Raw genomic sequence first — 27,043 nt, 5'->3', positions numbered from 1 at the left:
CAAGCCTACTGCCAAACTCTCTTTATAAAGGTCATAGCACATCCCTCAACTACATTCTCTGATTCCAAAGTAGCTATTGAGGTTTCTCCCTCCTCTCTGTTTTGAGGTAGTTAAACTTGGAGTCTTTACTTCTACATGCATGTTTATATATATATATATATATATATATATAAAGTAGAAATTCACATACCTTCATGCATGAACAGGTTTGAAGATGGTGATGATGGTGGGTGGGCATCTGGAGAAGCTTGTGGGCAGCCTCAAGTCCAAGCTGAAGGCCTTGAAGACAAAGAAGAAGGCATATGATAAGATGGACAAGAGCGAGAGCATGCGGGTGGAGATAAGAAGCCAGAGAGCCAAGAAACTCATTGCTGAGACTCTAAAGATAGCAGACTCTCCTGGCCACAAGAGCTATGCCTTCTAGTCCCTGCATGTTCTCATGTCAAAACATATATGCATACTTCTCATGAAGAAGGTGTCATGTCATCTTTACTATTGCATGATATGTTTATCAAGTATAAAAACTCTTCAGTATGGTTCTCCTCTTCTTCTCATCTGTTTCAATGTCTGTATGCATTTGTGTTTAAGTTTAGCATGGTATGCTGTTTGCAGAGAACATCTAAGTTTAGCATGTATAATTCACTGAACTTGATAAGATCTAGGATGTGATTCAGAAAAATTCTAATTATTCACATTCCTTTCTTTCCTTTCTCTCTAATTTTCCAGCCTATGAATTATGAAACATAGCCCTTAGGCAAGTCAAGAGGTGGTGGAATGGAAAAGGCCAGGTGTATAACCACATTCATACCTCACCATGCCATCATTCTTGCCTAAAAATCAGGTTTCAAGTCCATTTTGCCTTCTCAATAGTATTAAACAACTATTAATCAATGCAATGTGTTATTATCAAACAATTAATTACCACACTTTAATAGACAGACAAATCAAAGTCCTAACTTTCGTTCAAAAAATAAAATAAAATCAAAGTCCTAACAGAGAGGTCCAAGGCATTTATTGAAAATGGTTTATTTCTGAAGAAAAGGGCGGCCAAAAGAAAAGTCCAAGATGAATATGGAGATGGGTTGGGTGGTTGCCACTGTGGACACTAGTGAAGGTGGGTTTAGTAGCCGTGCCATTGATTGACATCAGAGCCAACTAGGATTCCCACAAACTGGTTAGGCAAGACAAACACATAGTCCTTAAAACATAGATCATTACCATTAACAAGTTCAACATGTCAGATAGCTAACTTGCAAATTAAGATTGAGAACATAAGTGAGACAAGATACAATGTTGATTTCAAAATAAAAGTATATATTGCAATTCAATAAGCACTCGGAACGATTTTATAGAGTTTCGAAGATCCAAAATTTTAATTTTTCTTTTTTTTTTACTAGAGGAATCAAAATATTTTTAACATACAATGATGATCAATATCTCCAACAGGGAGAGATTGGAGGAAAAGAAATTATACAACTGCATGGTAAAATAGCCTCATTATTATAGCTACAATATCAGTTTCCTGGTGCAATTGATACAAACATTTTTATTTCTTTTGGGAGGAAAGCTGAACTGTTGCATTTAAACAAAAAAAATAAACATTACCGAAAACGTTGATATAGAGTTCGTAGATCCCGGCAGTGAATGCATGTCCATGGAACTAATGGAGGGTCCAGACAACAAGAATGCACCCATCTATCTTTGCATATATGACAGTTTACCAGAAGATCCCCTGGTTCATAATTGTGGCATTCAAAGCAAACAGGATCTGAGGACTTCAAAGCACCACAAAAAGATAATGTCAGATTTTTGCATATCTAATAAACACAAATGCCAAAAATATGTATGCACAGAGTTATGAATGATTGGTGTTGCATCACATAATGTAAGGAGTGTATGGAAAATTATAAAATTTAAAAGGGTATTATTTTGGCCGGACTTTAAAATGAAAAAGGAAATGTCTTATTATGCTTACTGGGGGACCATTGTAGCTACAGCCTCTGTCAAGCAGTACAAGAACATCCTTTGATGAATTGCAAGGTATAGTTTGTGAGTATATCTTCTGATCAAGAGAGGCGGCCCCCTCCACCACTGTAATATGTGTAAAGTTGCTTTTGCAAAGGGGACAAGTGGAGGCTTTTCCTTTCATAACCTGAAAAACAATACCCTCAGACAGTAGTTCATTCAAGTCGATGGATATCCCAAGAGCTAAAAATTACTGTACCCAGTAACATAATTGATAGTTCTAAAAAGACCCGTGAGTACAATGATAAATATTGATGACATAGAAAAGGAAAGAAAAATCAACATTAAGATGATGTCAAGGTAATGTACACTCTTAAGGGCAGAATCAGCGCACACGTCAGTTTTATATAAATCATAACTTTTGCAGTCGGCACTTTTCTTCACCTTTATTTTCTCAAGATAGATGAATTTCCCTAACCAAAATATCTAAAGCCTCCCAATTAAAAAAAAAATCAGATTAGGATCCTCATATTTTTAGGATGATAGATGTGATATTTGTTTATGTAATATTAGTCAGCAATAGGTTCATCCTTTTTATGGATTCACTCTTTTAAGTTTCATTGTGTTGGAGTATGTTTATGTTATTGATTCAGCATCCACCTACTCATTGTCAATTAATAAACACGCCTAACTATCAAAAGTTGTTTTGTACCCAAAAAATAAAATTTTTTTTTTAAAAAAAAAGGGGGCCAGCCTAACCAGAATCTGAAAGTAGATCAAACCCAAACTATTGAAACTGAACCAGTCCATAAAATTCTTTAGATTGTATCTGACCACATTTTCATAATCAAACCCTCTACATTTCTTATACAGGGCAGAGCCCATGGTAGGCAGTGGCCTCACCCAGCCAATTTCCACCATTACATGTGCACAGGAGCATCAGATGGTGGTCAATGGTCTGCATTAGAGGGTCAACGTTACACTTGCCTTAAGATATTGCATTTGCAATAGTCAAAGATAGCAAAAGACCTTATCATGAGTCATTTTGATTAACTGTTTTATGAGAATTGTTGAATCACAACTCAGTTTTTTTTGACAGTTCACAGAAATAATTTCAGAAATTGGTTAGATTTATTAGAACTAAAAATGGGACAGGCCCTAAGAATAGTGCATAATGGCATTCAGAAACTGTAGTTAGGATAAGGATTTCTTCTTACTGATAGGAGGCAAAAGCTTTTCAGAGTGAATCAATGAACTGAAAATAAGAGCAGCATTTTGTGAAATAAAGAAGTTTTGCATACCAGGCAGTCAGCCCATCCTTGGATGCATGTGTAGCAAAACCGATGCCCACATGGTAAAATCCCCCTTGTTGAGCAAAATTCTGTCCAGCATATGACACACGATAATTCTGTTGAAGTTCGTGAGGCACCAAATTCAGCAAGACTGTGATCTTCTTTCATTTTCTCGTTTTCAGAACCTTCAATGTCACAACAAACGTTTTCGCTTTTGACATTCTTGCAACATTCATCTATGGGAGATATTTCATTGACAGACAACTCCTCAGCTCCTGAAATATGTGGATTTAGAGAGACTAGGTTTCCTGTCTCTATCATGACTTCAACCTCTTCAATCTCTCGAGTCCTCATCTCTCCATTACTGAAAGATCCATTACCAGTGGTAACTTCCTGGAGTGATATATGGCCCCTATTCCTCAAAATTTCGGAATCAATTAATTCTGGATTGAGATTCTGCATTGGTATAGAACCTCCTATCTGAACACGTTCTTGCTCACAGTCTAATATGGCTAGATCTGACAAATCAGATAATGCATTCTTCTTCACAAGGCGACGACTTTTACGAGCTGCTTCATGACAAATATCACTATTGCTGCCATTGCTCAATTTATTTTTGTATCTTCGAGCATGCATAGATGAGTATGAAGTCCCCTCAGGCTGTTGATACAATGAAATTTAGCTTTCCATTTAAGCAGTCAACCATGCAGAATTTATATTAAAGCCAATGGAAGAGAAAAGATTTAAAAGCATGCAGAATTTATATTAAAAGCATCTGATGAAGAAAAAGACCACATCATGAAGATGAAGTTACTTGAAAACATGTCAAAATAAGTAAAATCAGGGAAATATAGTCCAATTAAGTTACACAAAACAAAGAAACTGGTGATAATTCACAATAAATGGATGCTAGTGCCTAGTGGCACCTTATACATAATGAACCACAGCATAGGACAGCTATCAGAGTCGGAATGGCAAAATATGGGTTGTTACTGTAGAAAATGATAACTGGCATTAGTCCTTGAGAAGTAAAAGACCTGCGTTCTCTTTAATGAATACAAGATTAGCCACAATGGATAAGAAACTAGGTATATTAAAAATAGAAATTTCTTTTAATCATCTCCTATACTGAAATTACAGAGTGGAACCATAGATAGTGAGAATTTCAGACAGAGAAGTGCATTGTAAAATGGACCTGAAACTGTCAGGGCATAATTAAAAATTTATTAGTCGCATCATTCTTTATACACTGTAATAATATAATAATGAAATTTGGAGTAAGGCCTACAGCATGAATGGGGCTATATTTTCAGATGGCAACCTGAAACCTGAGATGCAAAGGTCTCTTAAACATGATACTATGATAGTGTACTGTCTTCTAAATGAAAATACAATTTGCAAAACCAGATCATTATAAAAGAGACATAACAGTTACTAAATAATGCACAAATATACTGTTGGGTTCACCTCATCTAACAGATTAGAGACAGGCAGATTGAAGACTCCACTACAATGCAAGGTGTCATTTTCTACTTCATTGGAATCCACAGAATTGTGCTTATAAGATGGCATGCTACTCTCAGTCATTGGAAGGCGTCTTCTCTTGCCATGCATGTCACCATTTGGCAATTCCCATGAAATGGGTCCTACTTGCTGCCCACTACAAAAACCCAAAGAATACAATCAAGCAAAAGAAAGCATAAATTGAAGCATATTACAATGCATAACATTTCTAATCTGCCAATGTCAGGGGATAAGCTACAACTTGGTGCTGTTATGTATTAACATTCCAGTTCTGGAGAAAATGTGGAAGCAAACTGCAAACACTCCAAAATACAAGCATAAGTTCATGAAGTAAAACTGACAGGACGTGAATCATGTGATATAGTATATATAAAGAATCATTTTCAAGGCATGAAATTACAGCCAACATCCAATTGAGCCCGTAAAAACATTAGCCTGATTTACTCTCAAAATCCCACTTTTCAGATAAATCAAGCATTAGTTATGCTATTACAAAACCTTTAAACAATCTACACCTCAATATTCGGTAGCTAGAACTGCTACATATTCATAACATCTTCATTGATTAGCTAAAACAAAATGCCAAAAAATACCACTTCTCCTGATGAATCTTACAGCACACAAACAACTCTAAAGCGAAGTGGAATAGATTTCAAATGTTAAGAAATTTTATCACAAAAAAAGGGGCATCCTCAATTACTATCTCACAGGAGATAATCCAAAATTATAACAGTTGAACATAATCTGACTTCAGATTGTAAATCAAAATAAGAGGCCATGAACAATTATTAAATATTAAACTTTCCTAAAATACAAAAAAAAAAAAATTGATGTTTTAATACCTTTGCATAGCATAAGGATCCTCGGGGAGACGTTTCCCTTCTTTCAAGCAATCCTCAAACCATCTATGGCTAACAATAAGTGTTCCCAAATTCTTCGCCAATTCATACTTTTTCCCCTCAAACTTCCAACACACCTACAGAAACCCTAAATTCAACAAGCATGAACCAAAATTCATCAACTCTTCAAGATAATAAAAAAAAACCCACCAGATGAGTCGTTGATTTCCCCATGGCCCCAACAAAACTAGCACCAGAATGCGTAATAAGCTTCATAAGCTTAAACCTTTCAATCCCATGGTAGCCGCTAACAGTAGCGATCACTGATTCCATCCCTTGAATCGGATTCATATATCCCAATACCTAAATCGCATCAATTCATCAAGAGCTGTTTCGAATGCTTGATCGGAATGTCAAATAACAAAAATAGCAAGATTTCGCGATGAATTTATAGAAGTACCTTGGATCAATGGGAAGGATTGAGCTCGGAGGGATCGGAATGGATGGAAATTCGAAGCCAGTGACGGAGGTAAGGTTAGGGTTTCGCCGGGAAATCGAAAAAGAGAAATTTTTCGGAGTTTGGTTTGGAGGGAAAGCCATTAAAAAAAAAAAGGAAATTGTGAATCTTTGCATTAACCCCCTTGGCATTTTGGAATTTTAGTATAACACCCTCACTTCTCTTATATATCATTCATTGGAAAAAAAAAAAAATTAATAGTGAAAATCTAGATTCTTTTATATATATATATATTCATGAGTCTATTTAATTGCATATTATAATTTAATAATGAGTGATAATTAGCTAAAAATATATTTCATACTCTAAATTTTTTATTTTGTTTTTTGGATGTGATGAATCTTTGATTAAATGTTGTTCATTGTTCAATAATGAATACGTAATTGTTTTTTTTTAATGCAGTACATAAATCATGGGTTTATTAAATAGAGAGTCAAAAATAATAATAATAATAATAATAACGATACTTAATTTGTGACTTTTGTTTAAAACAATGCAAATTATGATGAAATTCTTAAGATTTTTCTTTCATTCAAATAATGTCCCGTGATTGGAAATCAAAATGCTTCCCAAAATACGCACTCAAACAAATAAAAGGTTCTTTTAAAAAAAAATAATAATTTTATAAAATAAATAAATAGGTATATTTACGGGTTGAATGGGAGGAATTTAACTTATGAATTTCATTTTATTGAATCTTTTGTACAAAGTATTATTTTGAATTGCTCTGAATTTGAGCTGCTTTAAACATACTTATGTTATTGATTATATGATCCCCATAAGACATGGTCGACAAGAATTAATTATTGAAAATAGATAGATATGTAAAACAATAGTAGTTACAAATATAACTTTAAGATTTTTACAGTGAAAATGACAATTTAAAAAAAAAAAATCATTTCACGCTTTAAAAGTTGTCTTGAATAATATCATTTTTTTAATTATTATGTTTCACACACACAAAATAAAATGTCACTAAATACAAACAAAAAACAACAAAACTTCACTAATGATGACCAACTACAATGACTAACAATTAAGAATGTAAGAGCATATATATATATATATATATATCGTTAATATTAAATATAATCAAAATATATAAAGTAATCTTTATAGCCACATGCACATACACAACGCCATGGTCTTGCCAAAATGACAAAATAAAAATAAAAATAAGACATCCATATGACATTCTTAAAACGTGATCTTAAATAGTATATTTTAAAATTATTTAAAATTTACATCAAATAAAATACTAAATTTGATATTACGGTTATTTTGTCGTGTTCAACAACTAAATACAAAAGAAAACACGATAAAACTTGAATACCAAAGACCGATTACAATCAATAAAATTAAGGTTGTGAGAGCACTTATTGACAATTATATGCTTTACGACAATTAAATCTAATATTAATTGCAAGTAAAATAATATCATTTTAAAATAAGTAAGTTTCACACGCCAAATTAAAAAAAAAATTTGGTATTAAAGTTGATTTGTCACTAAATACAAACAAAAACACAACAAAACTTCACCGATGATGACCAACTACTATGACATAACAATTAAGAATGTAAGAGCATGTATATATATATCAACAATTATGCTTTACAACAATTAAAGTTAATATTAAATATAATCAAAATATATAAAGTAATATTTCTAGCCACATACACGACGCCATGATCTTGTGAAAATGACAAAAGAAAACTTACATATGACATTCTTAAAAAGTGATCTTAAACAATATATTTTAAAATTATTTAAAATTTATATCAAATAAAATAATAAATTTGATATTACAGTTATTTTGTTGTGTTTAACAACTAAATACAAAAGAAAATATGACAAAACTCGAATACCAAAAACCGATTATAATCAATAAAATCAAGGTTGTGAGAGCATGTATTGACAATTATATGTTTTACAACAATTAAATCTAATATAATTAAATGTGATTAAAATAAATAAAAGCAACTTTATAGCTTAACTTCAAAGAGTCAAATATGCATGCTTAATCACCATTAAATTCAATACTAAATATAATAGATTTTAAAGCATGTAATTTGTTCTCAACAAACTATATATATATATATATCTTTGAACTCTTTCCATATTTGGTGACAGTAAAATAAATAAATAATAATAAAAAAAAGTCAAATAGGGAAGTAAAAGAACATGAAGTCAATAACGCTAATGAAGCCCAAAGCATTGAATGCTCCCATATTTACTCCCAAAAGTAAAAACACCCCCAAAATGACCAATCAAAAAGGCCTTTGACAATCACCACCCAATCCATGCATGCAAAGCATTCCATATATGCATGGTAAATTAAGAAAGTCAAAAACAGGAAGTTACTGCATTAATACCATCAATTAAAGCACACACACAAACACACACTACTCACCACTATAAATCTGCCTCTCTTGTTCACTATCTCTCTCTCTTTCAAGCAAACAAAAAAAATAAGATTAATAACCATGTCTTCTTCTTCAGCAAAAAAGGTTGGAGAATGGAGTTGGGAGGAGAACAAGGCATTTGAAGTGGCACTGGACAAAGTGGCAGAAGAGACACCAAATAGATGGGAAGTGATAGCTGCATCATATGTTCCAGGGAAGAAGCCAGAAGAGATTGCTGAACATTATGAGAAGTTGGTTTATGATGTGAAACTCATTGAGTCTGGTTATTATGATCATGTGTCTTCTTCTACTGCTCAAAACAATACTAGTGCTGCTAAAGATGCTAGCACCACCACCACCATTTCAAGCAAGGAAGCCGGTGGCAACGGCGTAGGCGGTGGCGGCAGTGGAGGCAAGAAGAAGAAGAAGAAGAAGAAGAATGAGAAGAAAAACTAACTGAATTAATGTTTAGTTAGTTTGAGTTTGATGTTAATTTCTTCTTCTTCTTCTTCTGAAATGCTTTAATTTGCTATTGCTGGTCTTGTTGTTGTTATTGTTTGTGTTGTTCTTGTTGTTTTTTTGTGGTGTGGTTGTGTTTGTTTTCCATTGAGTTAATAAAAGTGTGTTTGCTTATCATGCATGGCTTAATTTTCTATTATTTACAAAAAAATTTTAATTGATTAATGTTTTTCTCTTTAGAGTGATTTGTTTGGTTTTTGGGAAAGAGGAGGCGGGCGTGAGCGCTATTGGAACCATCTATATATAATCACTATTCACAACTCACAGAAATGTGCCCTTAGCTGAGAATCGAACTCTCATCACTCGGTGAGAGCTCTATCAGCGACTTGTGTACCAATAGACCCGAAGGTCGTTGGCAAATTTGTTTGATTTTGATGAAGTGAGATGAAATGAGAGAATATGCACTTCACGCTTGTTTATTTATTCCATGGGAAATAATATTTAATTTTGTTGTATTTTTATGTATTTCATAAAATGTTTTTAATTCTTACACTGAAAGAAGGAAAGCTCTTTTTTATCAAGATAAATTTTGTGTTTTTCATATAGACATGCATGTTTGTTTTAAGATTTATCTCATTCCATTTATTTCTTCACAAGTGAAAAAATTAATTAAATTTCCATTTCAAGGGAAGTGATTGCCATTTATTAATTTGATTTTATAATATATAATTCTTCTTTTCCATATATATATATATATATATATCTTTTTTGAAAAGGTTTGCTTGGTAATATAATTTTTTATGTCCTCATGCAAATAAAATTCCAAGCACTTGTACAATTATATATAAATCTTAAAAATCATTTCAGTAACATAAAAAGACTTACTAAAGTAATAGAAAAGGAAAGATATAAAGATATAAACATCTAATTTTCATTGGAGCTGATCTTCATGCTTAAAAAAAATCACATAATTCCATACAAAAAGATAACCAGGGACACACAAACACAAAGAAAAATAAGTAAAAACAAGAGGTCTTGGTAGTCTTGTAGCATAATGTTACAAGGTTCAAAATCGGCAAAAACATTATGGCTTCTGATAATTTGAAACATAAACTTAATTTCAATCTCTCTTCTTCTGAGAATGCTTTCGACGAGGATAGGGAGATTCGATCGGGGCAATCCAGAGGCCCCATAATATTATTAGATGCGCACAAAACAAAATAATCGAAGAATAGAAGTTCGACGGGTAAATATTCCAGCTAAGCTCCACAGCTACAAACAAAATCAACCTGCATTATATTGATATTAGATCTAATTAGCATAAAAAAGTTGTGAGTTAAGATTTATGCGCAATGACCGAACATGTAAATGGTGTTCTTGGAGGTTCATACCTTAAAAGAGTAGGGAAAGGTGTCTTCCATAAAAGAAATGGCAAAGAGTAAAAATACCTGAATATCGTTAAATAAAAGAAAAAAAAAAATTTAGTTAACACCATAGAAAAATCGGTCAAGTAAACTACAGCATGGTAACGACAAGCCTGATGTTTTTTTGTTCGAGAAACTTGAAATGGAAAGCGACAAGTTGAGGATCACATGATCAAATTAGAAACTATGTTACTAAGAAAAGAACAAAAATATAGTTGGCGGCACGTACCATGAATAGAATTGATAATGTAGAGACCGGGCACATACGACGCCAATGAAGTTGCCGACAAACATAACGGTAACAATATCTGAATGCATGCCCAACAATTAGTGACAAAAAGCGGACAAAGTAGGGCATCGTGAAAGGAAAGGTAAGCATATGATGGAGTTTAATGATTTCATACAAACAAACTTACGTTCTTTGCTCAGAATCTTATGTTTTGGCTCACATGACAAAAACTGATTAAGAGAGATGGATCTCAAGAAACCACCAAGGTCTTTTTGTGAGAACCTTGAGCATAGGAGCTGTAGAAGCCCCCCTTCATGCCTGCCAAAAACCAGAATATATCAGCAAAGCTCGAGTTGCCCACAAGATAAAAGAAATGCATATCACACACCAGTCTAAATAAGTTACAAACGGTATTATTTGACAGATAAATGTTCTCACAGGCAAAGAACACACAATATGACAATTTCTTATAAGCTGCAGGTGACATGAAGTAATAATGAGCAAACAGCTTGAAGATAGAGACAAACAGACAGTGGAAGGACATCCATGGAAAAGAGGAAAATTCGTAGAATTATATCCTACAGTTTATCATACTTTGCAGGAAAAGGTATTAGGCATATGCATTTATTAAAAATAAAAAAAAAGGAAACCCTCGAAAGGTGGAGGTGGACTAAGGTCTTCCCTTTTCCAAACCACACAAACCCAAGAAGAAATCAAGAATATACAGCTCATTGCCGGAGAAAAATACAGATTCATTCAATAATTTTTCATCTGTTTTAATATAAGTAAGAAGAATTGACAACATCACAAGCTATAATAAATGATAGTAAATATCATAATGTAAGCTTATCATTCTTGCCAAATGAAACATAAAAGACACAAATAAAAAGGTAATTATGATCATATTAGAGCTTAAGCACTCACTTGGACCATCTGTAGTGTGCAAATAATATAAGCAACATAAGATGGATGGCTAACAAAGCAATCGCAAATTTTCTTGAGATGAAGACATCTTCAGGGACAAATTTAAAATTGACCGACCTGCAAAAAGAAGAAACATTTATATAATTTAGTCACTGAAGCACTAAAATGAGTACATGAGGCAGAATTTAAACAAGGCCCTCAAGTATAATGCTACCTGAAACAGAAATTTATGTCAGATGGTTTGGGGAACTCTTGGATAAAGCAAAAGTAAGGGTGAAAATGAAGAAGTTAACAGGAATTGCAGCTGTTGAACTTCTTAGACTGAGGAAATGGAAAGCAAAATCATGCAAATGATATGTGTAAACTTGCATGGAAAGTTTTTAACTCAATGTGATGTTAACTGTATTTAGATTTATATGTATATGGAACAGCAAATTCATATGCATGAATTCCACATTACACATATATTTATGTTGGGAAGAGGCTGACCATAGGATCTAAAGGACCAGTAGAAGCATACATCATAAAGGGTAAATCATGCAAAAGCATCTGTTCAGGGAGAAAATCAGTTGATCCATTTTAAATTTATCATGCAGTTCAGGTTTTCCAGTATAATATAATTAGAATTTAAAAAAAAAAAAAAATTAGATTGAGGTTAGATATGCACCAAAAGTGAATGAAGACACGACCGAGGTCAAAGGCTCTTGAAATATAGGCAGCGGGATGCGACAATAAAAAGGGCAAACCAAGGAGAATCTGCAGCATAATATTGGTTGCAAAAAATTGTAAGTCATATTATTGGCATCTATTCAAAAACAAGGTTGAAAAAGTCACTATAATCTTGTCCATTAAAATTTTCAGTAGAGTGGAACACCATAAATAAAACTAATCCAAGCTGTCTACTAAAAGGATTACTGTTATGCAAAGCATACATAGAAAATATGTGGAAAAACATTCTTTATATAGAGAGTTCAGTAATTATCTCAAAATAGGGAATAATCATATAAAAGTTTAAAATCCATGTTATAATAAACAACTTGTGGAAACCATTTTGATTTTAGAGATTTTAAGTTTATAAACTTGTCAGATAATACTTCCTCCTTTTTATCACAAGGACAACGTCTTCATAGATGTCGGGTGGCATTCACACCTCGTATATGAAGACATGGATCAACCTCAAATATTATAGTACACACTATTTCAACAAAAAAACACATAAAAATTTTACGGATAGGAGTAGAGACACTTGAAACTATGTTCAAACAATCATAGATTCATCTCTGTCTCATGCTTCTTATAAAATTAGCTTGATCTTGAAAGCTAATGGATAATCAATTACAGCATCCAACTTTGATATCCATGTAATATATATTGCAAATTAAAAAGAGGTAGAGTTTTATATATATATATATATATATAATTTTTTTTTTTTTATATATTTTTACAGTTTGGCATCCACTTGACAATCCAATCACAAGGCATGCGGTTCATTTGAAATATAATCAGATGTTCTTGATGCAGATTCATAGTGTCAATACCAAAATGTTGATAATCCCTCTCCTAGAGTCAATACCATAAGATCAACCAGAAATAGAAATCAAATATGGAATATTAACTTTACTAGTTTGAAGTGGTATACGAATAAAGGAAGTGAATATGCCCACACAAGGGTGTTCACCTGTCTCACCTTTGCGATTTTTGGCTTTTTCATAGGCTTTTTCATTTTGATAAGTATTTTTCCAACAATTTAATTGTACTCATGCAAAAGAGGTATTTACCTGTTATATTCCCAAAAGAACATGAGTTTAGAAAAAAATCATAATATCTGCACAAGGTTCTTGGACATAATCTAATAGCAAACGTGATATTCCTGGTTTTAACTGATGCTGTTATCTATTATCTCCTTAACATAGTTTGCCAAGACCATTTGAGAAATTAAATAACCTGTAAGGCATGATACAGTTGAGGCCTACCACAGTCCTTCCTGGTTCAGTACTTAGTTTCACAAAAAATGAACATGAATACTGGATGAAAGCTCTAGGTATGACTTTAAGACTTCCCCAACTATTTAGACTTGTGAGGGAGGATTGTATACATAAACCAATGCCTATTCGTTTGAATAAAAGAACCTCAAACAAATGACACCTAGGACACAGGTAAACAACCTTAACAGTATGTTTTTCCTGGCAGCATCCTCGTCAGTGTGTAGGACAACACCATTGTCTCCACATAATTTTGTAAGTAAAAAATATACAATTATTACAAGAAGGATGCTGATGATGCATTAAACCTCATCATGATTTCAACGTGCAATTAACGCCCAAAAATATACATAACATGTCAAGAGAAGTTAGGCATATTTGTCTTTTCATTAAAGACACTTGTTAGTATGCTATGAAAGAAAACATAGATTGCTCTATATAAACATACCTGCACCAATGCAGCACATGACAAAGCTGATAACACCCCCTTAAAACTCATTCCCTGAAACGAGTTTACAAGAAAAAAAAAAAAAACAAGTAAGCCAATTCACAATCTTAAGGCACCAAATCTTAGTCCTAATTAAATATTCATCCCACCTTCAGCATGAGAAGTAACAATGATGGAGCACAAAGGAGGACATTCATCTTGATTGACACAGCTCCACTGCATTAAAGCATACAATAAGATTCCTTGCAGTGATTTGATAACCAGAAAGGCTAATTTTTACTCATATTAAATATGATACCCATATTGATTAATCACCTAAAACTGATTAAAGCTAAGTGCCATTTCTGATGCAGAACCAAAGCAAGTGCACCATGAAGCAGGGTCATTGCCAAACAGTCATTAAATAGACGGAGCATAAAAATTGAATGAATTCTCTTTGACAAGCACAGCAAGCCAAGAGCCCACCATGGAAGCTGCAATAGGCATGCAAGACAAGCAGAAGAGTTAAGGATGGAAGGATGCTAACAAGTAGCATAGGTTCACCAGTACAATAGACTGCTCGAACAAATTAAATCTAACAATTTATGGTTTAGGGTACATCAAATGGTGAATTTTTTTTTTAAAGGGCAAATTAATTAATTCCCCAAATAAATTTTTTTTTCATGAAATACATCTTTGAAAATTCCTTTTTAGCCTAAAGATATATTTTTCATAGAAAATCATTTAAAAGGTCGGACAATTTTTGTAATATTAATTTAAATTCTATCTTAGGAACAAAAAATAAGATAACTATGTACAAGCAGATGGCATAGATGGCATGAGCACAAATGTACACTAATATAACAAAATGCTAGAAAGATCCTTAGAAAACTATGGCATTACATAATTCTGACATTAAAAAAAAAAAATTAAAAATCAGAGGCAGTGTATAATTGTTCACTTAGATCAGCGTAAAAACGAATAGAAAGGGTAAATGTCCTTAAATAAAACATTAGACATAACATACAACAACCAAAAGGTGTTTCAAGGAGAGATTCTTGAAGTTTGCATACCACATCAGTCCTTGTATAGATGTACAAGATGATTCCCAAATTAAGAATGTACAAAATGCCAAATAGAATCTGCAAGTATATATCACGACAAAAATTAGAAATAATATATATATATATATATATAACCACTACATTGAGTGTCTGCCGCCATCAAAGGAAAACACAAAAAATGTTAACTTCAATTAGTTAGAGAACTAGATATAATACTCTGGTGCATAAAAGACAATTGTGGATACTTTAAGAAAACGGCATTGATGCTAGTTGGGCTCCAAGTGGCTAAAGTATTAAGTCCACAAAAGATATTAAGACATATAAAAATTTCAAATGGTGAAGATTTGTCTCCACATGACAATTTCAAAATTAGAATGACCAATTCTAAGAGATTGTCAAAGTATTAGTTCACGTTATTACCAAACATGATGTTCGGTGTATCTTGTAGATTAAAGCCTTCCCTTAGAACTCATGCACGGCAGAACCTTTCCTCCCACATACAGCCAGGTAGAGAACTTCAAGCTTAATCTTGTTACCAGTTGTAAGTAAAGAAAAAAAAATAAGTGAAAGAACAAAACTACCAACTCAATGCTTCATTTTCCCAAACTAGACTCTAGAGACAAGAGAAAGACCAAGAACCTAAAGTTTGAAATTTGGCAGGTTATCACGATCCACAATGTGATTTTTCTGGTAGAAGATCCATGTGTGATTTTATGTAAAGATACCATTTTGCCCTTTCATATAGCATTTGTTGCCCAACTTTGCTAGTCTAAACCGTGCTATTTGAGAAATATCAAATCCTATCCGTGCTCAAAGTTTGTGAATAACATGCCTTGTAACATGCTCTAAAACCATAGAATCAATGGGAAGTGGCAGAACGAATGAAAGCAATACTCCTCCTACTAAACCATATTACCAACCCACAAGAACACTGCAAAACCCATTATTGATGTCATAACTTTTACAGCCAGGAACGAGAAACAACAAGCATCATAAGACACATGAACACCATCACTTTTGGCTTTCAAAATCAAATCACTCACCCAAAACTCCGCAAAATCATTAAAAAAATCCAAACATCCAAACAAAAAGAGGTCTTGAATTTATACAATGAACACTCACCTGAGCAGGATACACCTGTCCACCAGTCACAAATTGGATGGCAGAATAAGCATAAAGAAACCCAGCCGGATAAACCAAAGGCCCCGTATCCCCTTTCAGCTTCGTATAATCCCTCTCTCCTCCAAGAAACCCATCCACCTGCCACACAACACCACAAAACCCTCAAAATCTCAAAACAAAAATCAAAGCAAGACAATCCATTCACCAAAAAACCTTGAAAATCCTCACCTGAGACATGTACGCATCCCAATCTATCTTCGTATCTATGAACAAAGATAAAAACATTAGACCTAGACCAAAACAAAGGATCAAAGATCAGAATGCGAGACAGCGGAATTGAGAGGTGGGACTGCTTACAAGGCACGTAGGCGATGATCAGAGAGACTAAGATCACATCGAGAAGGAGGAGGCCGGCGGCGACAGCCGGCTTTCGGGCTTCGTGGCCGCCCATTGCTCCGCCGCTCAACGGAGAAAACTCTCTCTCTCTCTCTCTCTCTCTCTCTCTCTCAGTGCGAAACAAAGGTACAAGACGAGTGGTAGCGGGGCCCGATAACCCGATAAGGGGATCCGAATTCGATACCGGGTTCGGATTCAATTTTCAAGATCCGATAAGATATATAGAGATTTTTAATTACATAATAATTATATAATATTTTAATGACAAAGTTATGTATGTGCTTTTCAGTAAATATATAATCTATATGATTTCATGTTAAATATCACATATTTAAATAGTATGCATCAAAACTAAAAAAACATCATTGTTAATATTTTTTTATTTTTTTTTATAAAGACGATAAACATCACCGCACAAAAGAATTATCAAAAATCAAACATGTATGATTATGCTGTGACATATTAACCCGCTAAGAATTTATTAACTCGATACATTACTTGAGGTAATTAGAATTTTAACACACGCACGCGCAGAAAATTTTCAAGAACTAAATTGAGCTATCATGTAACCATAGAAAGAGAGGAACGGCATCCTCTCCCATGGGACCTGATGAACACTATATTACCGACCCAAGAATTAAACTTTAGGTCTACCATTCACCATTAAAGTAATAATCCACTGCATGTTTTTTTTTTCATTATATATATTTTTATATATATGTAAAAAGTCCTTTAATTTAACACTAGATTACAACATCTAAATATGAGTTCCAAATTTCATCAACCAAGAAAACAATCCTAAATTTATTAAGATCAACCGAAAAGATTGATATATATATATATATATATATAAACTTAAAATTCAGCTGATGCTCTGCAGTGGTTCCTGCTCAAAGATTTCAATGTTTCATGGCACAAGTACTGGAATGTTAGCCATGGATGCCTTCAACTTTTCAGCAGAATACGATAAATCGACCATTTCTCCTTGTAAATACTTATCATAGGCAGCAAGATCAAAATGTCCATGGCCACACATAGCCATCAGAATAACCTTCTTTTCTCCGGTCTCTTTGCATCGCATTGCTTCTTGTATTACTGCGGCGATTGCATGAGTTGGTTCCGGAGCCGGAATCAGTCCTTCGGTCCTTGCAAATTGTAATGCAGCTGCAGAAAAACAATGCTCTGATCAAACAATTGCAAGAATGAACTGAAATGATGATGATGATAATGATAATGATGATGCTAATTTTGATTCAGAGCTAACTTTGATATGATATCTTCAAAGTAGATGAAATTATCAGCACTTTGAATCAGAGCTAACTCTAAAATGATCAATTATATTTACTTATGAGGCTAGTAATATCATAAAGATGAAGAATTATTGCTACGGTATTGCAAGCCGGTATCATAAAGAACGAAGAAAGGTTGCAGAAAACATTGGTTTTTTGAGATGACATTACTCCTAATTCAGAGCTAATTTGGTACTCTGAATGTTATTCTAAATGAGACATTATGTACATCTTATACATCTTTGGATGCAAAATGGAAAGTATTACCTTGAAAGCATTCAGTCTGAGGTATTGCAATAGCTTCCATTAAACCCAACTCATAAACATGCGAAATCAGTGGTGCCATTCCGTGATACCGAAGACCACCTGTAACAGATCGGTCTCAAAATTGATAAAAGTGGCCAAGTTCGCTCGATACGAGATTAATTTATACCTACCTGCATGAATTGGGTCCGGAACAAAGTCATGTCCAAGAGTATGCATCTTCATTAGAGGCGTCATCCCTACCGTATCACCATAGTCATAAGCGTAAACACCTTTAGTGAGTGAAGGGCATGCAACAGGCTCGACAGCTCTTATAACAGGGTTCAGTTTTCCATTCAGTTTTTCTCTAATGAACGGGAATGTTAGGCCGCCAAAATTTGATCCTCCGCCAGTGCATCCAATGATAATATCTGGCATCTCGCCTATTTCTTCCATTTGTTTTAAACACTCTTCACCAATGATAGTTTGGTGCAGCAGCACATGATTCAAAACACTTCCTAAACAGTATTTAGTATCGGCATTGGTCACAGCAATCTCTACAGCCTCTGAAATTGCAATTCCTAAACTACCAGGGCTTGAAGGATTGTCATGCAGAATTTTCTTGCCAGCATTTGTCACATTCGACGGTGATGGGTGCACTTTAGCTCCCCATGTTTGCATCATTAATTTCCGATATGGCTTCTGATCGTATGATGCTCGGACTTGCCAGACCTGAACACAACATCGATCAATAAACTTAATCAGCTTGCACAACAAATTTCTAAAGTTGAAACTTGAATTACTTACTTCGCATTCAAGACCAAAGAGGCTACATGCAAATGCCAAAGAACTCCCCCATTGGCCAGCTCCAGTTTCGGTAACAACCTTTTTGACGCCTTGTTGAGCATTATACCAAGCTTGCGGAACTGCAGTATTAGGTTTATGTGATCCGGCCGGACTAGTGCCTTCGTATTTGTAGTAGATTCTGGCAGGTGTTCCAAGGAGTTTCTCCAATCTCTTAGCTCTAGTTTGTAAAACCAGAATTATAAGTACCTTAACTTCATGCATTCGATGGATGATGAAAAAAATGATGTTTGATGTTAGAGCCATAAATACCTGATCAATGGAGTAGGACGCCAGAGACCATAGATGTCGATGACTTCATCTGGAATGTCGATATATCTTTCATTGCTGAGTTCTTGCATAATCAACTCATCTGGGAAAATTGCTGAAAGATCTTGAGGTTCAAGAGGCTTATGAGTCTTCGGATGCAAAGCCGGGGGAGGCTTTATCGGTAGGTCCGCAACAAGATTGTACCATTGTTTTGTGATGTTATCAGCTGTTAAAGCATTAGAGCTTCGTCCAGAATGTAATCTGCAACTGAGAGAGTATTTCTGATGCGTCTGAAGACTTCGCTTAAGAGTAAACCCTGTTAAATGCAGAAAAACTAACCAATTAATCGAACAACACGAAGACCACATTCAACACAAACTAAATGCGAATCTCAAACTTATATATTCATATCCATATTTACTTAACTCGATTGATGTCTGGGCAATTGAATGAGTAAATAGAGACCACCATAGATTTCAAAAGAAACAGGGGATCTATGATGTCAAATGTAAACTTAAACAAAATTTTATATCACCGATCAAAATATCAACTAAAATGCTTGAAGTAAAAGTTCCCTCATTTAGGTTCATTACATGTGTCAAGCATTAATTTTATTAAAATTTTTTGGGTGAGCCGGCAACGCTAAATGGTGATGCTCACAGTTTCTTTGTTCTAAGTTACACTGGTAAAACCAAGGCTATGGTCAGGTAACAATTCCTAATAAATTCATCGAATTAAACCATGCCACACAGACATAGAGTTTTGATCACAATAAAATTCATACTGATTTTCACTGTATTAACTTTAACATAAGCATTCATTTGGAGATTATCATGATATATAAATCTTACTCCATTTAACTGATATTAAATCCATAGTACAACACAATTAAAAAACAACAAAGTTGAGATCACCAAAATCTTATCATTTCTTGAATCAAAGTTCATAAATCCATATAACAACATTACTCATGAACAACAATAAAGTTTGGGTGAAAAAAAACAAGTTAAAATTTTTTTCAGCTTACCCTAAGTTCCTAACCATTCCATTTCTTTAATTAAAGCATAAGCTCATTCACATAATAATTTGGAAACAAAACCAACAACAATAACAACAGCAACAACAACAACAATGGAGACAACAATGGAGATATGAAATTAAAAAGGGGAAAAAAAAAAAAAGGAAAAACATTGAGAAAAGCTAACCATTTTTGGAGCATGGCTTGTTGGGAGAAGATGCAAGTGCCTGCGCCATGATGAAGTTGAAAAAGCCACTAATTGGTCCTTCCAAGTCTCCAACCAAAGAAAGCATAGACATCACAACAACCAAAACTCTTAATGAATAGTAGACTGGTCAACACACGGCATCTATTTAAGATCAAAATATCAAAATAGTCTTTCTATTTATGTTTTCTGTTTTTTTAGTCCCTCTAATATAAAATCCGTCTTTTTTGCCCTCATATTTTCATATTTTTATCTTCTTGGTCCCTCTAATTGATGAATTTGCCCTTTTGGTCCTTCCGGTTGATGAATTAAAGAGACCAAAAAAAAATAAAAATGTGTAAATACAAGGATCAAAAGGGCATATTTTACAACTAAAGGACAAAAATGTATAAATACAAGGACCAAAAGGATGGATTTTATATTAAAAGGACTAAAAAGACGAAAAATGAAAAATAAAATGACCATTTTGATATTTACAGCTTGAAAATTTTAATGTAATATAATAATAATAAGAATAATATAAAATCTTATATATATTATTTAAAAATAATATTGCAATAACTTTAACATTTACTTTGATATAAATTATTTAAATATTTTATTATTACAGTTTATAAATATGTTTAAAGTCAAAGATTGATCATCCAATTCTGTGCTCTCACTTAGATATGAGTCAAGAGTTGATCATTTAGCTTTGTATTTTTATCCAATGATGCAAAACTCAGACTACAAGTTTGAGCTCACATAAAATATTTGTTACCACTATATTATAACAGAAAAAATTTAAATGCAGAAAAATAAAAATTTCATATTATCAATTTATGCAAGGTGCTTTGCCATGATTTTGTTGCCATTTTATTTCTTGATATGACATGTGCTTTTGATCCACTTGTTTCTCACAGATACCAAGTTATGAACTAGCATGTGATTAGGTACTTTAATTAGTGGTTTTTAGTACATTAGGCTTAATACTACTTTGTACTGCTAAAAGATAAAAAATGTACTAAATAACTAGTATCTCTGGATGATTATAAAAATATAGGAATTATTTATTTTATGTTCTAAATTGCATGAATTCATCTTAAATGTTTCTCTCACATGCGAGCTCACTTATGAACAAATCCATAATAATTTTAAAAATTAAAATAAATAATTTTAATTTTTAGAAAAGGGTAAATTACTATTCACCCACCAGATATTTCAAAACTTCCGAAACAACCCCTGTAAATTCTAAATACCCCGAATAGCCTTTCCGTTATTGTTTCACTTCTCTTTTGCTCCTACATATCACTCCCACTGGGTCCATGTTGTGAAATTCCATCATTGCCCTTGAAAATAGTGGGAAAAAACCCGCCTGATATATATTATTTTGTCCATCTATTTTTGCATTAATTTTTCTTAAAAAAATGTGGAAAACTTCCATCACTTTGAATTCATATCCAATTGGTGTGTTGGAGTTCTGCCGGTTACGTTGCCCTCACCTCATCTTGATCACCTTGTGAGAGAGAGTAACAATTTATTATTTTTGTAGGTTTACTATGGAGAGCTTTTGTGGTATTGCTAGATAAAAAGGGGAGAGACGAGTGCTAGTGTTCTCGGCACTGACTTCTTGGGAATCAATGTTGGCGAAGATATGTGAGCGATAGAGTGTCGATGTTTCCAGTGTTATGGTGAAGTTTATCACACCGGATGCACATAAAACGGTTTGTCCAATAGAAAACGAGGTTGACTTCCAGCGCATGTGTCTTGTGTACTCCCTCTTCAAATGCGCTGCAGTCAATCTCGTGGTTGAGACTTCTTCTACTGAGAATGATTTCTTCTCATTGTAAAGTTCTCCTTTATGTTTACATACTTGTACAAGTTAATGATTGATTAATTATCCTAGTTTCCTCTTAAAATTATAAGTTTTCGCTTAATTTTACTAATTTCCGCTTAAACCTTATGTTTTTGCCTAGTTATCAATGGTGTCCTTGTTTTTCGCTTAAAATTATCCAATTTCCGTTTAAAACATTTTGTTTCCTCTTAAACAGTTTTCGCTTAAACTTATTCAGTTTCCACTTAAACTTATTGAGTTTTCACTTAAAATTTCAGGTATTCGGATGGTGCGAGCACATCTGTTCAACATCAGGGCGACCCTGACAGTATGGCAGGCCTTCCTTCCTCTTTAGATCAATCTGAAGTTTTGTCGTTGGATATCGGACAACGTTTTCTAAGCGTTGATCATTTCACAGAGGCACTTCAAAATTTTGTAATCAAGCATACTTTTGACTTCAAATTCATAAAGAATGAAAAACACCGGGGTGACTGTAGAATGTGCTTGCATTAGTTATCAATGGCGCCTTCATGCATCAAAAGAATATAATAAAAATACCTTCAAAATCAAGACAATGTACCCGTCACACAATTGTGGTGGTGGAATTGGCTCGGTGTCACATCCCAAACCATCAAAAAAATAGGTAAGCGAATGTGTTATTCAGAAGCTTAAGGACCATCCCCTGTACAAGGCCATCAACATTCAGAAGTACATGTTACGGAACATGGTGTCCACGTTCCATACAAGCAAATTTGGTTGTAAAGAGTATGCCCGGGTGATCCTCGACGGCAGCGAGGTCTCCAGCTATGATTTGTTGCTTTGGTACATTGATAAGATGGTTGAGACAAACCCTAGCAGCATCGCGATTGTGGAAAAAGACAGTGATCGTTTTAAACGTGCATTCTTTTTTCCCGTGCGTGTATCATGGGATTCAAAGAGGGGTTGCAGGCCACTGTTGTTTGTCGATGGTACCCACTTTCTTAGAAAATATCGAGGTACTCTATTGGGTACCATAGGCAAAGATGGAAACAATGGTTTTTCCACGTGGCCTTCGGTATTGTCAATAACAAGACCGATGCCAACTGGACATGGTTCATTTCCAAATTAGGTGATTCTTTATATGATGACGGAGATTATGAAGAGACTATTGCATTTGTGTCGGACGAGTCTAAGGGCCTTGTAAACGTTATTGCACAGATCTTCCATTTTTCCCCACATGCATACTGCCTTCGATACTTGGAGACCAATTTTATAAAAGACAATGTTAGACTTGGGAAAGCGTTGAAGGAGTAGTGTTGGTCCGTATACTTTCGTATTGCACATGCATCCACGCCTAAAGAATTTCAAGATTCGGTGAATGAACTGCAGGTCACATCACCCGAAGCCTATCACTGGTTGCTTCATAAGTCAGATGCCCCATTGGTCGAATTATTTGTTCAGAGGTGAACATTGGTGTGAGATGTATTTAAATGTCACAGCATCGTTCAATGCGTGGATCAAAGAAACTCGGCATTTACCGGTGACGAAAATGGTCGACTCCATACGGTATTTAACTGTTGTTTTTTATTTAACGCTTAATATTGGTTATTATCGTTTAAATATGTTTGTTTTTGTTTAAATTCCACGATTTTCTCTTACTTTGTATTGTTTCTTTTGAAAATGGTTTCTTTTCATTTAAATTTCACTCTCTTAAGCTTAATATTAGTTGTTATCGTTTAAATATGTTTGTTTCTGTTTAGGATTTTCGCTTACTTTATAAGTGTCCTACGTCCTACAGATTCAAGCTGATGCGCATGTTATTCACCCGCCGTGAGCAAGCGAACAAATGGGAGACCTATTTATACCCCGACATACATAAAAAGGTAAAGGAACTTCTTGCGGAAGTCCATATCATCGCCGTATCACCAAACTCCATATCGACACAATAGTCGAATAGTCTCCGTTGTCAAGATATACAATTTGAAGTTAGAATTCCGATTAAGAAACTACTATGTGTGTGCTCTATTTAGCAAAGTATTTACCATATCTTTGGTGTCTCTCTCATACTCCTCACTCTCGCATGAAGAATAATGGCTGTATTCTTGTTTGTCGTTATCCAGAACAAGACATGGAAGTGGCCATTCAGGATTATTGGGAGGATGACTATATCAACATCATGCAAGTTACGCGTGGCATCTCCGATCATATTGAGAATCGTGTCATGCACGTTTTCCTGCTTGGACATAAATAGCGCCAAAGGTCGCGTGATAGAGGCGCGCTTCTTATATGGATATGGTACTCTTTTCAAAAACTTTCTGAATTATGCATGCAAATGCGTCCATGACATTGTCGATGACCATTTCCTTCCCACCACCATTGTGAACAGGCTGGCTCTTGTAGTGCTAAGATCGTCATTCTTCCAGACGACAATCCTGAGGTTAAACGGTAATACATATATTTAGATAGAAACACAAATACTTAAGTGGAAACTAATAATGTTAAACAATAAGTCATAGTTTTAAATGATACCTTTCATATTTAAACGGAAACTACTTCTCTTAAATGGTAACACATATATTTAAATTATAACATAAATACTTCATACTTACGAGCCTATCCAGCAGTTGAGGAAGATCTTTATTATCTCCTGTTCGATTTTGTCAAGGCACGTACATCTGGGGTATCTTTTCTTCTTGGGAAGAAAGTTCTTCAGCACATCGTTGAATTGTTGGCTGGCAAGGACTATACTATCAACGTTAGCAGCAATGATTGGTTTTTCATTAACGTTTCCTTGCCCTTCGTTAATAGCATCTTTGGGTTCATTTCCAAGTGATGTTATTGACGGTTGTTGGTGTTCTGTGCTTGGTGCATGAGTTATTTCCTGTTCGACCAACAATGGTTCACCGCCAGTAGTTGCTGCTTCGTGTTGTTGTGGGATTGTGTCTTCCTTCGATGTGACACTGCCGTCTGCAGTTCCACTGAGATAGGGATTTCATTGCCAATAGATTCAACGATCCTGTCAACATCGGCTATGACGACATCATCAACCGGAGACACATCCATTGAAGGTTGGTCCATTACAGGCAAAGCTTCTGTTGGGATAATTTCCTCAGACGCTACCCTTATAGCCGGCCGATTAACCGCGGGTGGTGCTGCTATTGTTTCAATGTCAGCCGGTGGAGGGAGTGACATTATTGATTTTCTTCTCGTCCCAAGCCTCTTCAAATGTGGGCCTTTTCGGATGGCTATCCCAATTACGTCGGCGTCATCAAAATCCAGGGCCATCCCAACAATGTCGTCGACAAGCACCGGGGCTACCTCGCTAGTATCAGGGCTATTCCTAGTAGCGTCCGTGCTGGGTACTTCATTTGTTGGTAGGGACGTAGTATTCGACTATGACTGTCCTTCCAACGCCTCGACACGAGCAACAAGTCGGGGGAACTCTGTTATCAGTATTCCTAGTAGCTGTTGCCGTCGGGGAAGGGATGGGTAGGGCGGCTTATCAGGTAATGAGAAGTGCATGGCCTTTTTTGGCTGGAAGAATGGGAATGACGTTGAGCGCACCTTGAAAAGGTTGACCTCTCATCCTTTCTTCGAGCCAGTGGTGCGGGAGCAATAGCATCTCCACGACGGGTGGCCCGAACAAAGACTTCTTCATCCGTATTCGCGGCGACCAGTTCAGGACACTAACATTTGTAAACAACACAATCTCAATGAAACCATTCAACTTAAATAATAACAAATGTTTTAAACAGTAAACTCATGTATTTAAACGGTATTCCATAAACTTAAACAACAAGCAACAATGTTAAACACTAAAACATATATTTAAACAGAAACTACTATTATTAAACGATAACGAGTAAAATTAAACATAAACTACTATTGTTACATGATAATGGTATTTATTATCTCCTTTCGTTCAAGAGATGACAACATGGTTCCTATCGAAGCTTGCTTCTGATAACTATTTTTCCCATAAAACAGCATCCTTGGGTTCTTGCCAAAACGTAGCTTCTTGCCATTGCCGGTGAGCTCGTAAAACCATATGTTCAGTGCAACTGATCAACCTTTTTAAGGTACCCCGTGTTGGTCTTCTTCTCAGCGCATCTTGGTTGCATTCGAGCGGCCGCTTGTGGAACGTCCTCTATAAGCCACTTGTACATTGCCTGCACCCATGCGTATCGTCCAATGATAGGTAAGTCATCGACATAATTAACGATCCAATTTGGAACCGAGCATGAGGTGTTCGGGAAGAGGATAGTACCCATGAGGTACACCATAAGGAGTTTTACAAAAGTTTCTTCTTCTCCACTTTGCTGAACAATTTGGTCAAGTGTTCTCTTGATGGAGTCTTTGTGTCTTTCGTAGGTTTTCGATAAATACTTCTCTTAAAAAATGAGTATGTTTTTTTCTTCTAAAATACGACTACGTCTCCATCACACCGCAAAACAAGAATGAGAGCCACATCTTCAGGCTATAAACTCAACAGGCTTGCTCCGATCTTGAATTTATTGGTGCGGTCATCATACCTTTGCAACAGAGAATCAAGAAGGGCCTTCTCTTGGAATACAGGTTCCAGTTCAATGAGTGCTGCAAACGGTGTCCTTCGGATGATCTCCCAGTGTCGTACACTCATGTGAAGTTTCAATTCAGCCACAGTCTCCACTATCGGTACCAAGTAGCATCGCTCATTAACTAGGTTGGCCGGCATAATTACAAGCTTGTGACAATAACAATACATTAAGTAATATTCATAAATATTAAGTGGAAAGCTATGATTGTAAATGGTAAACTCAAATCTTAAAAGGAAACC

At 34.8% G+C, this 27,043-nt stretch overlaps 5 protein-coding genes across 5 annotated transcripts; 2 read left to right on the top strand and 3 right to left on the bottom strand.

Annotated features, from left to right (window-relative positions):
- On the top strand, nt 1-618 carry LOC120279073. Its single transcript, XM_039285928.1, has 2 exons — nt 1-106; nt 207-618. Exon 2 carries the CDS (start codon nt 215-217, stop codon nt 422-424), a length of 210 nt encoding a protein of 69 aa, XP_039141862.1. The 5' UTR covers nt 1-106; nt 207-214; the 3' UTR covers nt 425-618.
- An 846-nt stretch (nt 619-1,464) lies between these two features.
- On the bottom strand, nt 1,465-6,170 carry LOC120279480. Its single transcript, XM_039286415.1, has 7 exons — nt 6,081-6,170; nt 5,831-5,983; nt 5,624-5,757; nt 4,725-4,917; nt 3,267-3,917; nt 1,976-2,152; nt 1,465-1,775 (listed from the first exon to the last, which is right to left on the bottom strand). The coding sequence occupies exons 2-7, from the start codon at nt 5,969-5,971 to the stop codon at nt 1,602-1,604; spliced, it is 1,470 nt and encodes a 489-aa protein (XP_039142349.1). The 5' UTR covers nt 5,972-5,983; nt 6,081-6,170; the 3' UTR covers nt 1,465-1,601.
- Nucleotides 6,171-8,621: 2,451 nt separating this feature from the next.
- On the top strand, nt 8,622-8,996 carry LOC120279135 (protein RADIALIS-like 4). Its single transcript, XM_039286002.1, has one exon. It carries the CDS (start codon nt 8,622-8,624, stop codon nt 8,994-8,996), a length of 375 nt encoding a protein of 124 aa, XP_039141936.1.
- Nucleotides 8,997-9,908: 912 nt separating this feature from the next.
- Nucleotides 9,909-16,673, bottom strand: LOC120279589 (dol-P-Man:Man(5)GlcNAc(2)-PP-Dol alpha-1,3-mannosyltransferase). Its single transcript, XM_039286516.1, has 13 exons — nt 16,529-16,673; nt 16,400-16,434; nt 16,172-16,309; nt 15,059-15,127; nt 14,322-14,479; nt 14,156-14,222; nt 14,007-14,060; nt 12,244-12,332; nt 11,577-11,693; nt 10,840-10,970; nt 10,653-10,731; nt 10,391-10,447; nt 9,909-10,288 (listed from the first exon to the last, which is right to left on the bottom strand). Exons 1-13 carry the CDS (start codon nt 16,620-16,622, stop codon nt 10,120-10,122), a joined length of 1,257 nt encoding a protein of 418 aa, XP_039142450.1. The 5' UTR covers nt 16,623-16,673; the 3' UTR covers nt 9,909-10,119.
- Nucleotides 16,674-17,230: 557 nt separating this feature from the next.
- LOC120279652 (tryptophan synthase beta chain 2) lies at nt 17,231-20,527 on the bottom strand. The gene is made up of 6 exons (XM_039286574.1): nt 20,418-20,527; nt 19,216-19,528; nt 18,907-19,123; nt 18,294-18,831; nt 18,124-18,222; nt 17,231-17,731 (listed from the first exon to the last, which is right to left on the bottom strand). Exons 1-6 carry the CDS (start codon nt 20,521-20,523, stop codon nt 17,475-17,477), a joined length of 1,530 nt encoding a protein of 509 aa, XP_039142508.1. The 5' UTR covers nt 20,524-20,527; the 3' UTR covers nt 17,231-17,474.
- Between the last annotated feature and the right edge of the window lie 6,516 nt (nt 20,528-27,043).

This window comes from Dioscorea cayenensis, chromosome 16 (genome assembly GCF_009730915.1).
Source record: "Dioscorea cayenensis subsp. rotundata cultivar TDr96_F1 chromosome 16, TDr96_F1_v2_PseudoChromosome.rev07_lg8_w22 25.fasta, whole genome shotgun sequence".
Taxonomy (NCBI): domain Eukaryota; kingdom Viridiplantae; phylum Streptophyta; class Magnoliopsida; order Dioscoreales; family Dioscoreaceae; genus Dioscorea; species Dioscorea cayenensis.
This window is presented reverse-complemented; position numbering and strand designations above follow the sequence as displayed.

Bases quoted from the DNA above. Each gene is read 5' to 3' on its own strand.
- LOC120279652 (XM_039286574.1), bottom strand. From the start codon at position 20,523: ATGCTTTCTTTGGTTGGAGACTTGGAAGGACCAATTAGTGGCTTTTTC. The intron at 19,529-20,417 runs GTTAGCTTTTCT...TGCATTTAACAG, and splicing joins CAAGCCATGCTCCAAAAATG to GGTTTACTCTTAAGCGAAGT. The intron at 19,124-19,215 runs GTATTTATGGCT...TTTACAAACTAG, and splicing joins CGTCCTACTCCATTGATCAG to AGCTAAGAGATTGGAGAAAC.
- LOC120279480 (XM_039286415.1), bottom strand. From the start codon at position 5,971: ATGAATCCGATTCAAGGGATGGAATCAGTGATCGCTACTGTTAGCGGC. The intron at 2,153-3,266 runs GTATGCAAAACT...ATTGTTTTTCAG, and splicing joins AAGGATGGGCTGACTGCCTG to GTTATGAAAGGAAAAGCCTC. The intron at 1,776-1,975 runs GTAAGCATAATA...GGTGCTTTGAAG, and splicing joins GTAGCTACAATGGTCCCCCA to TCCTCAGATCCTGTTTGCTT.
- LOC120279073 (XM_039285928.1), top strand. From the start codon at position 215: ATGGTGATGATGGTGGGTGGGCATCTGGAGAAGCTTGTGGGCAGCCTC.
- LOC120279135 (XM_039286002.1), top strand. From the start codon at position 8,622: ATGTCTTCTTCTTCAGCAAAAAAGGTTGGAGAATGGAGTTGGGAGGAG.
- LOC120279589 (XM_039286516.1), bottom strand. From the start codon at position 16,622: ATGGGCGGCCACGAAGCCCGAAAGCCGGCTGTCGCCGCCGGCCTCCTC. The intron at 15,128-16,171 runs GTGAGTGTTCAT...ATATACTTGCAG, and splicing joins GACAGGTGTATCCTGCTCAG to ATTCTATTTGGCATTTTGTA. The intron at 14,061-14,155 runs GTGGGATGAATA...AACTCGTTTCAG, and splicing joins TGTTACTTCTCATGCTGAAG to GGAATGAGTTTTAAGGGGGT.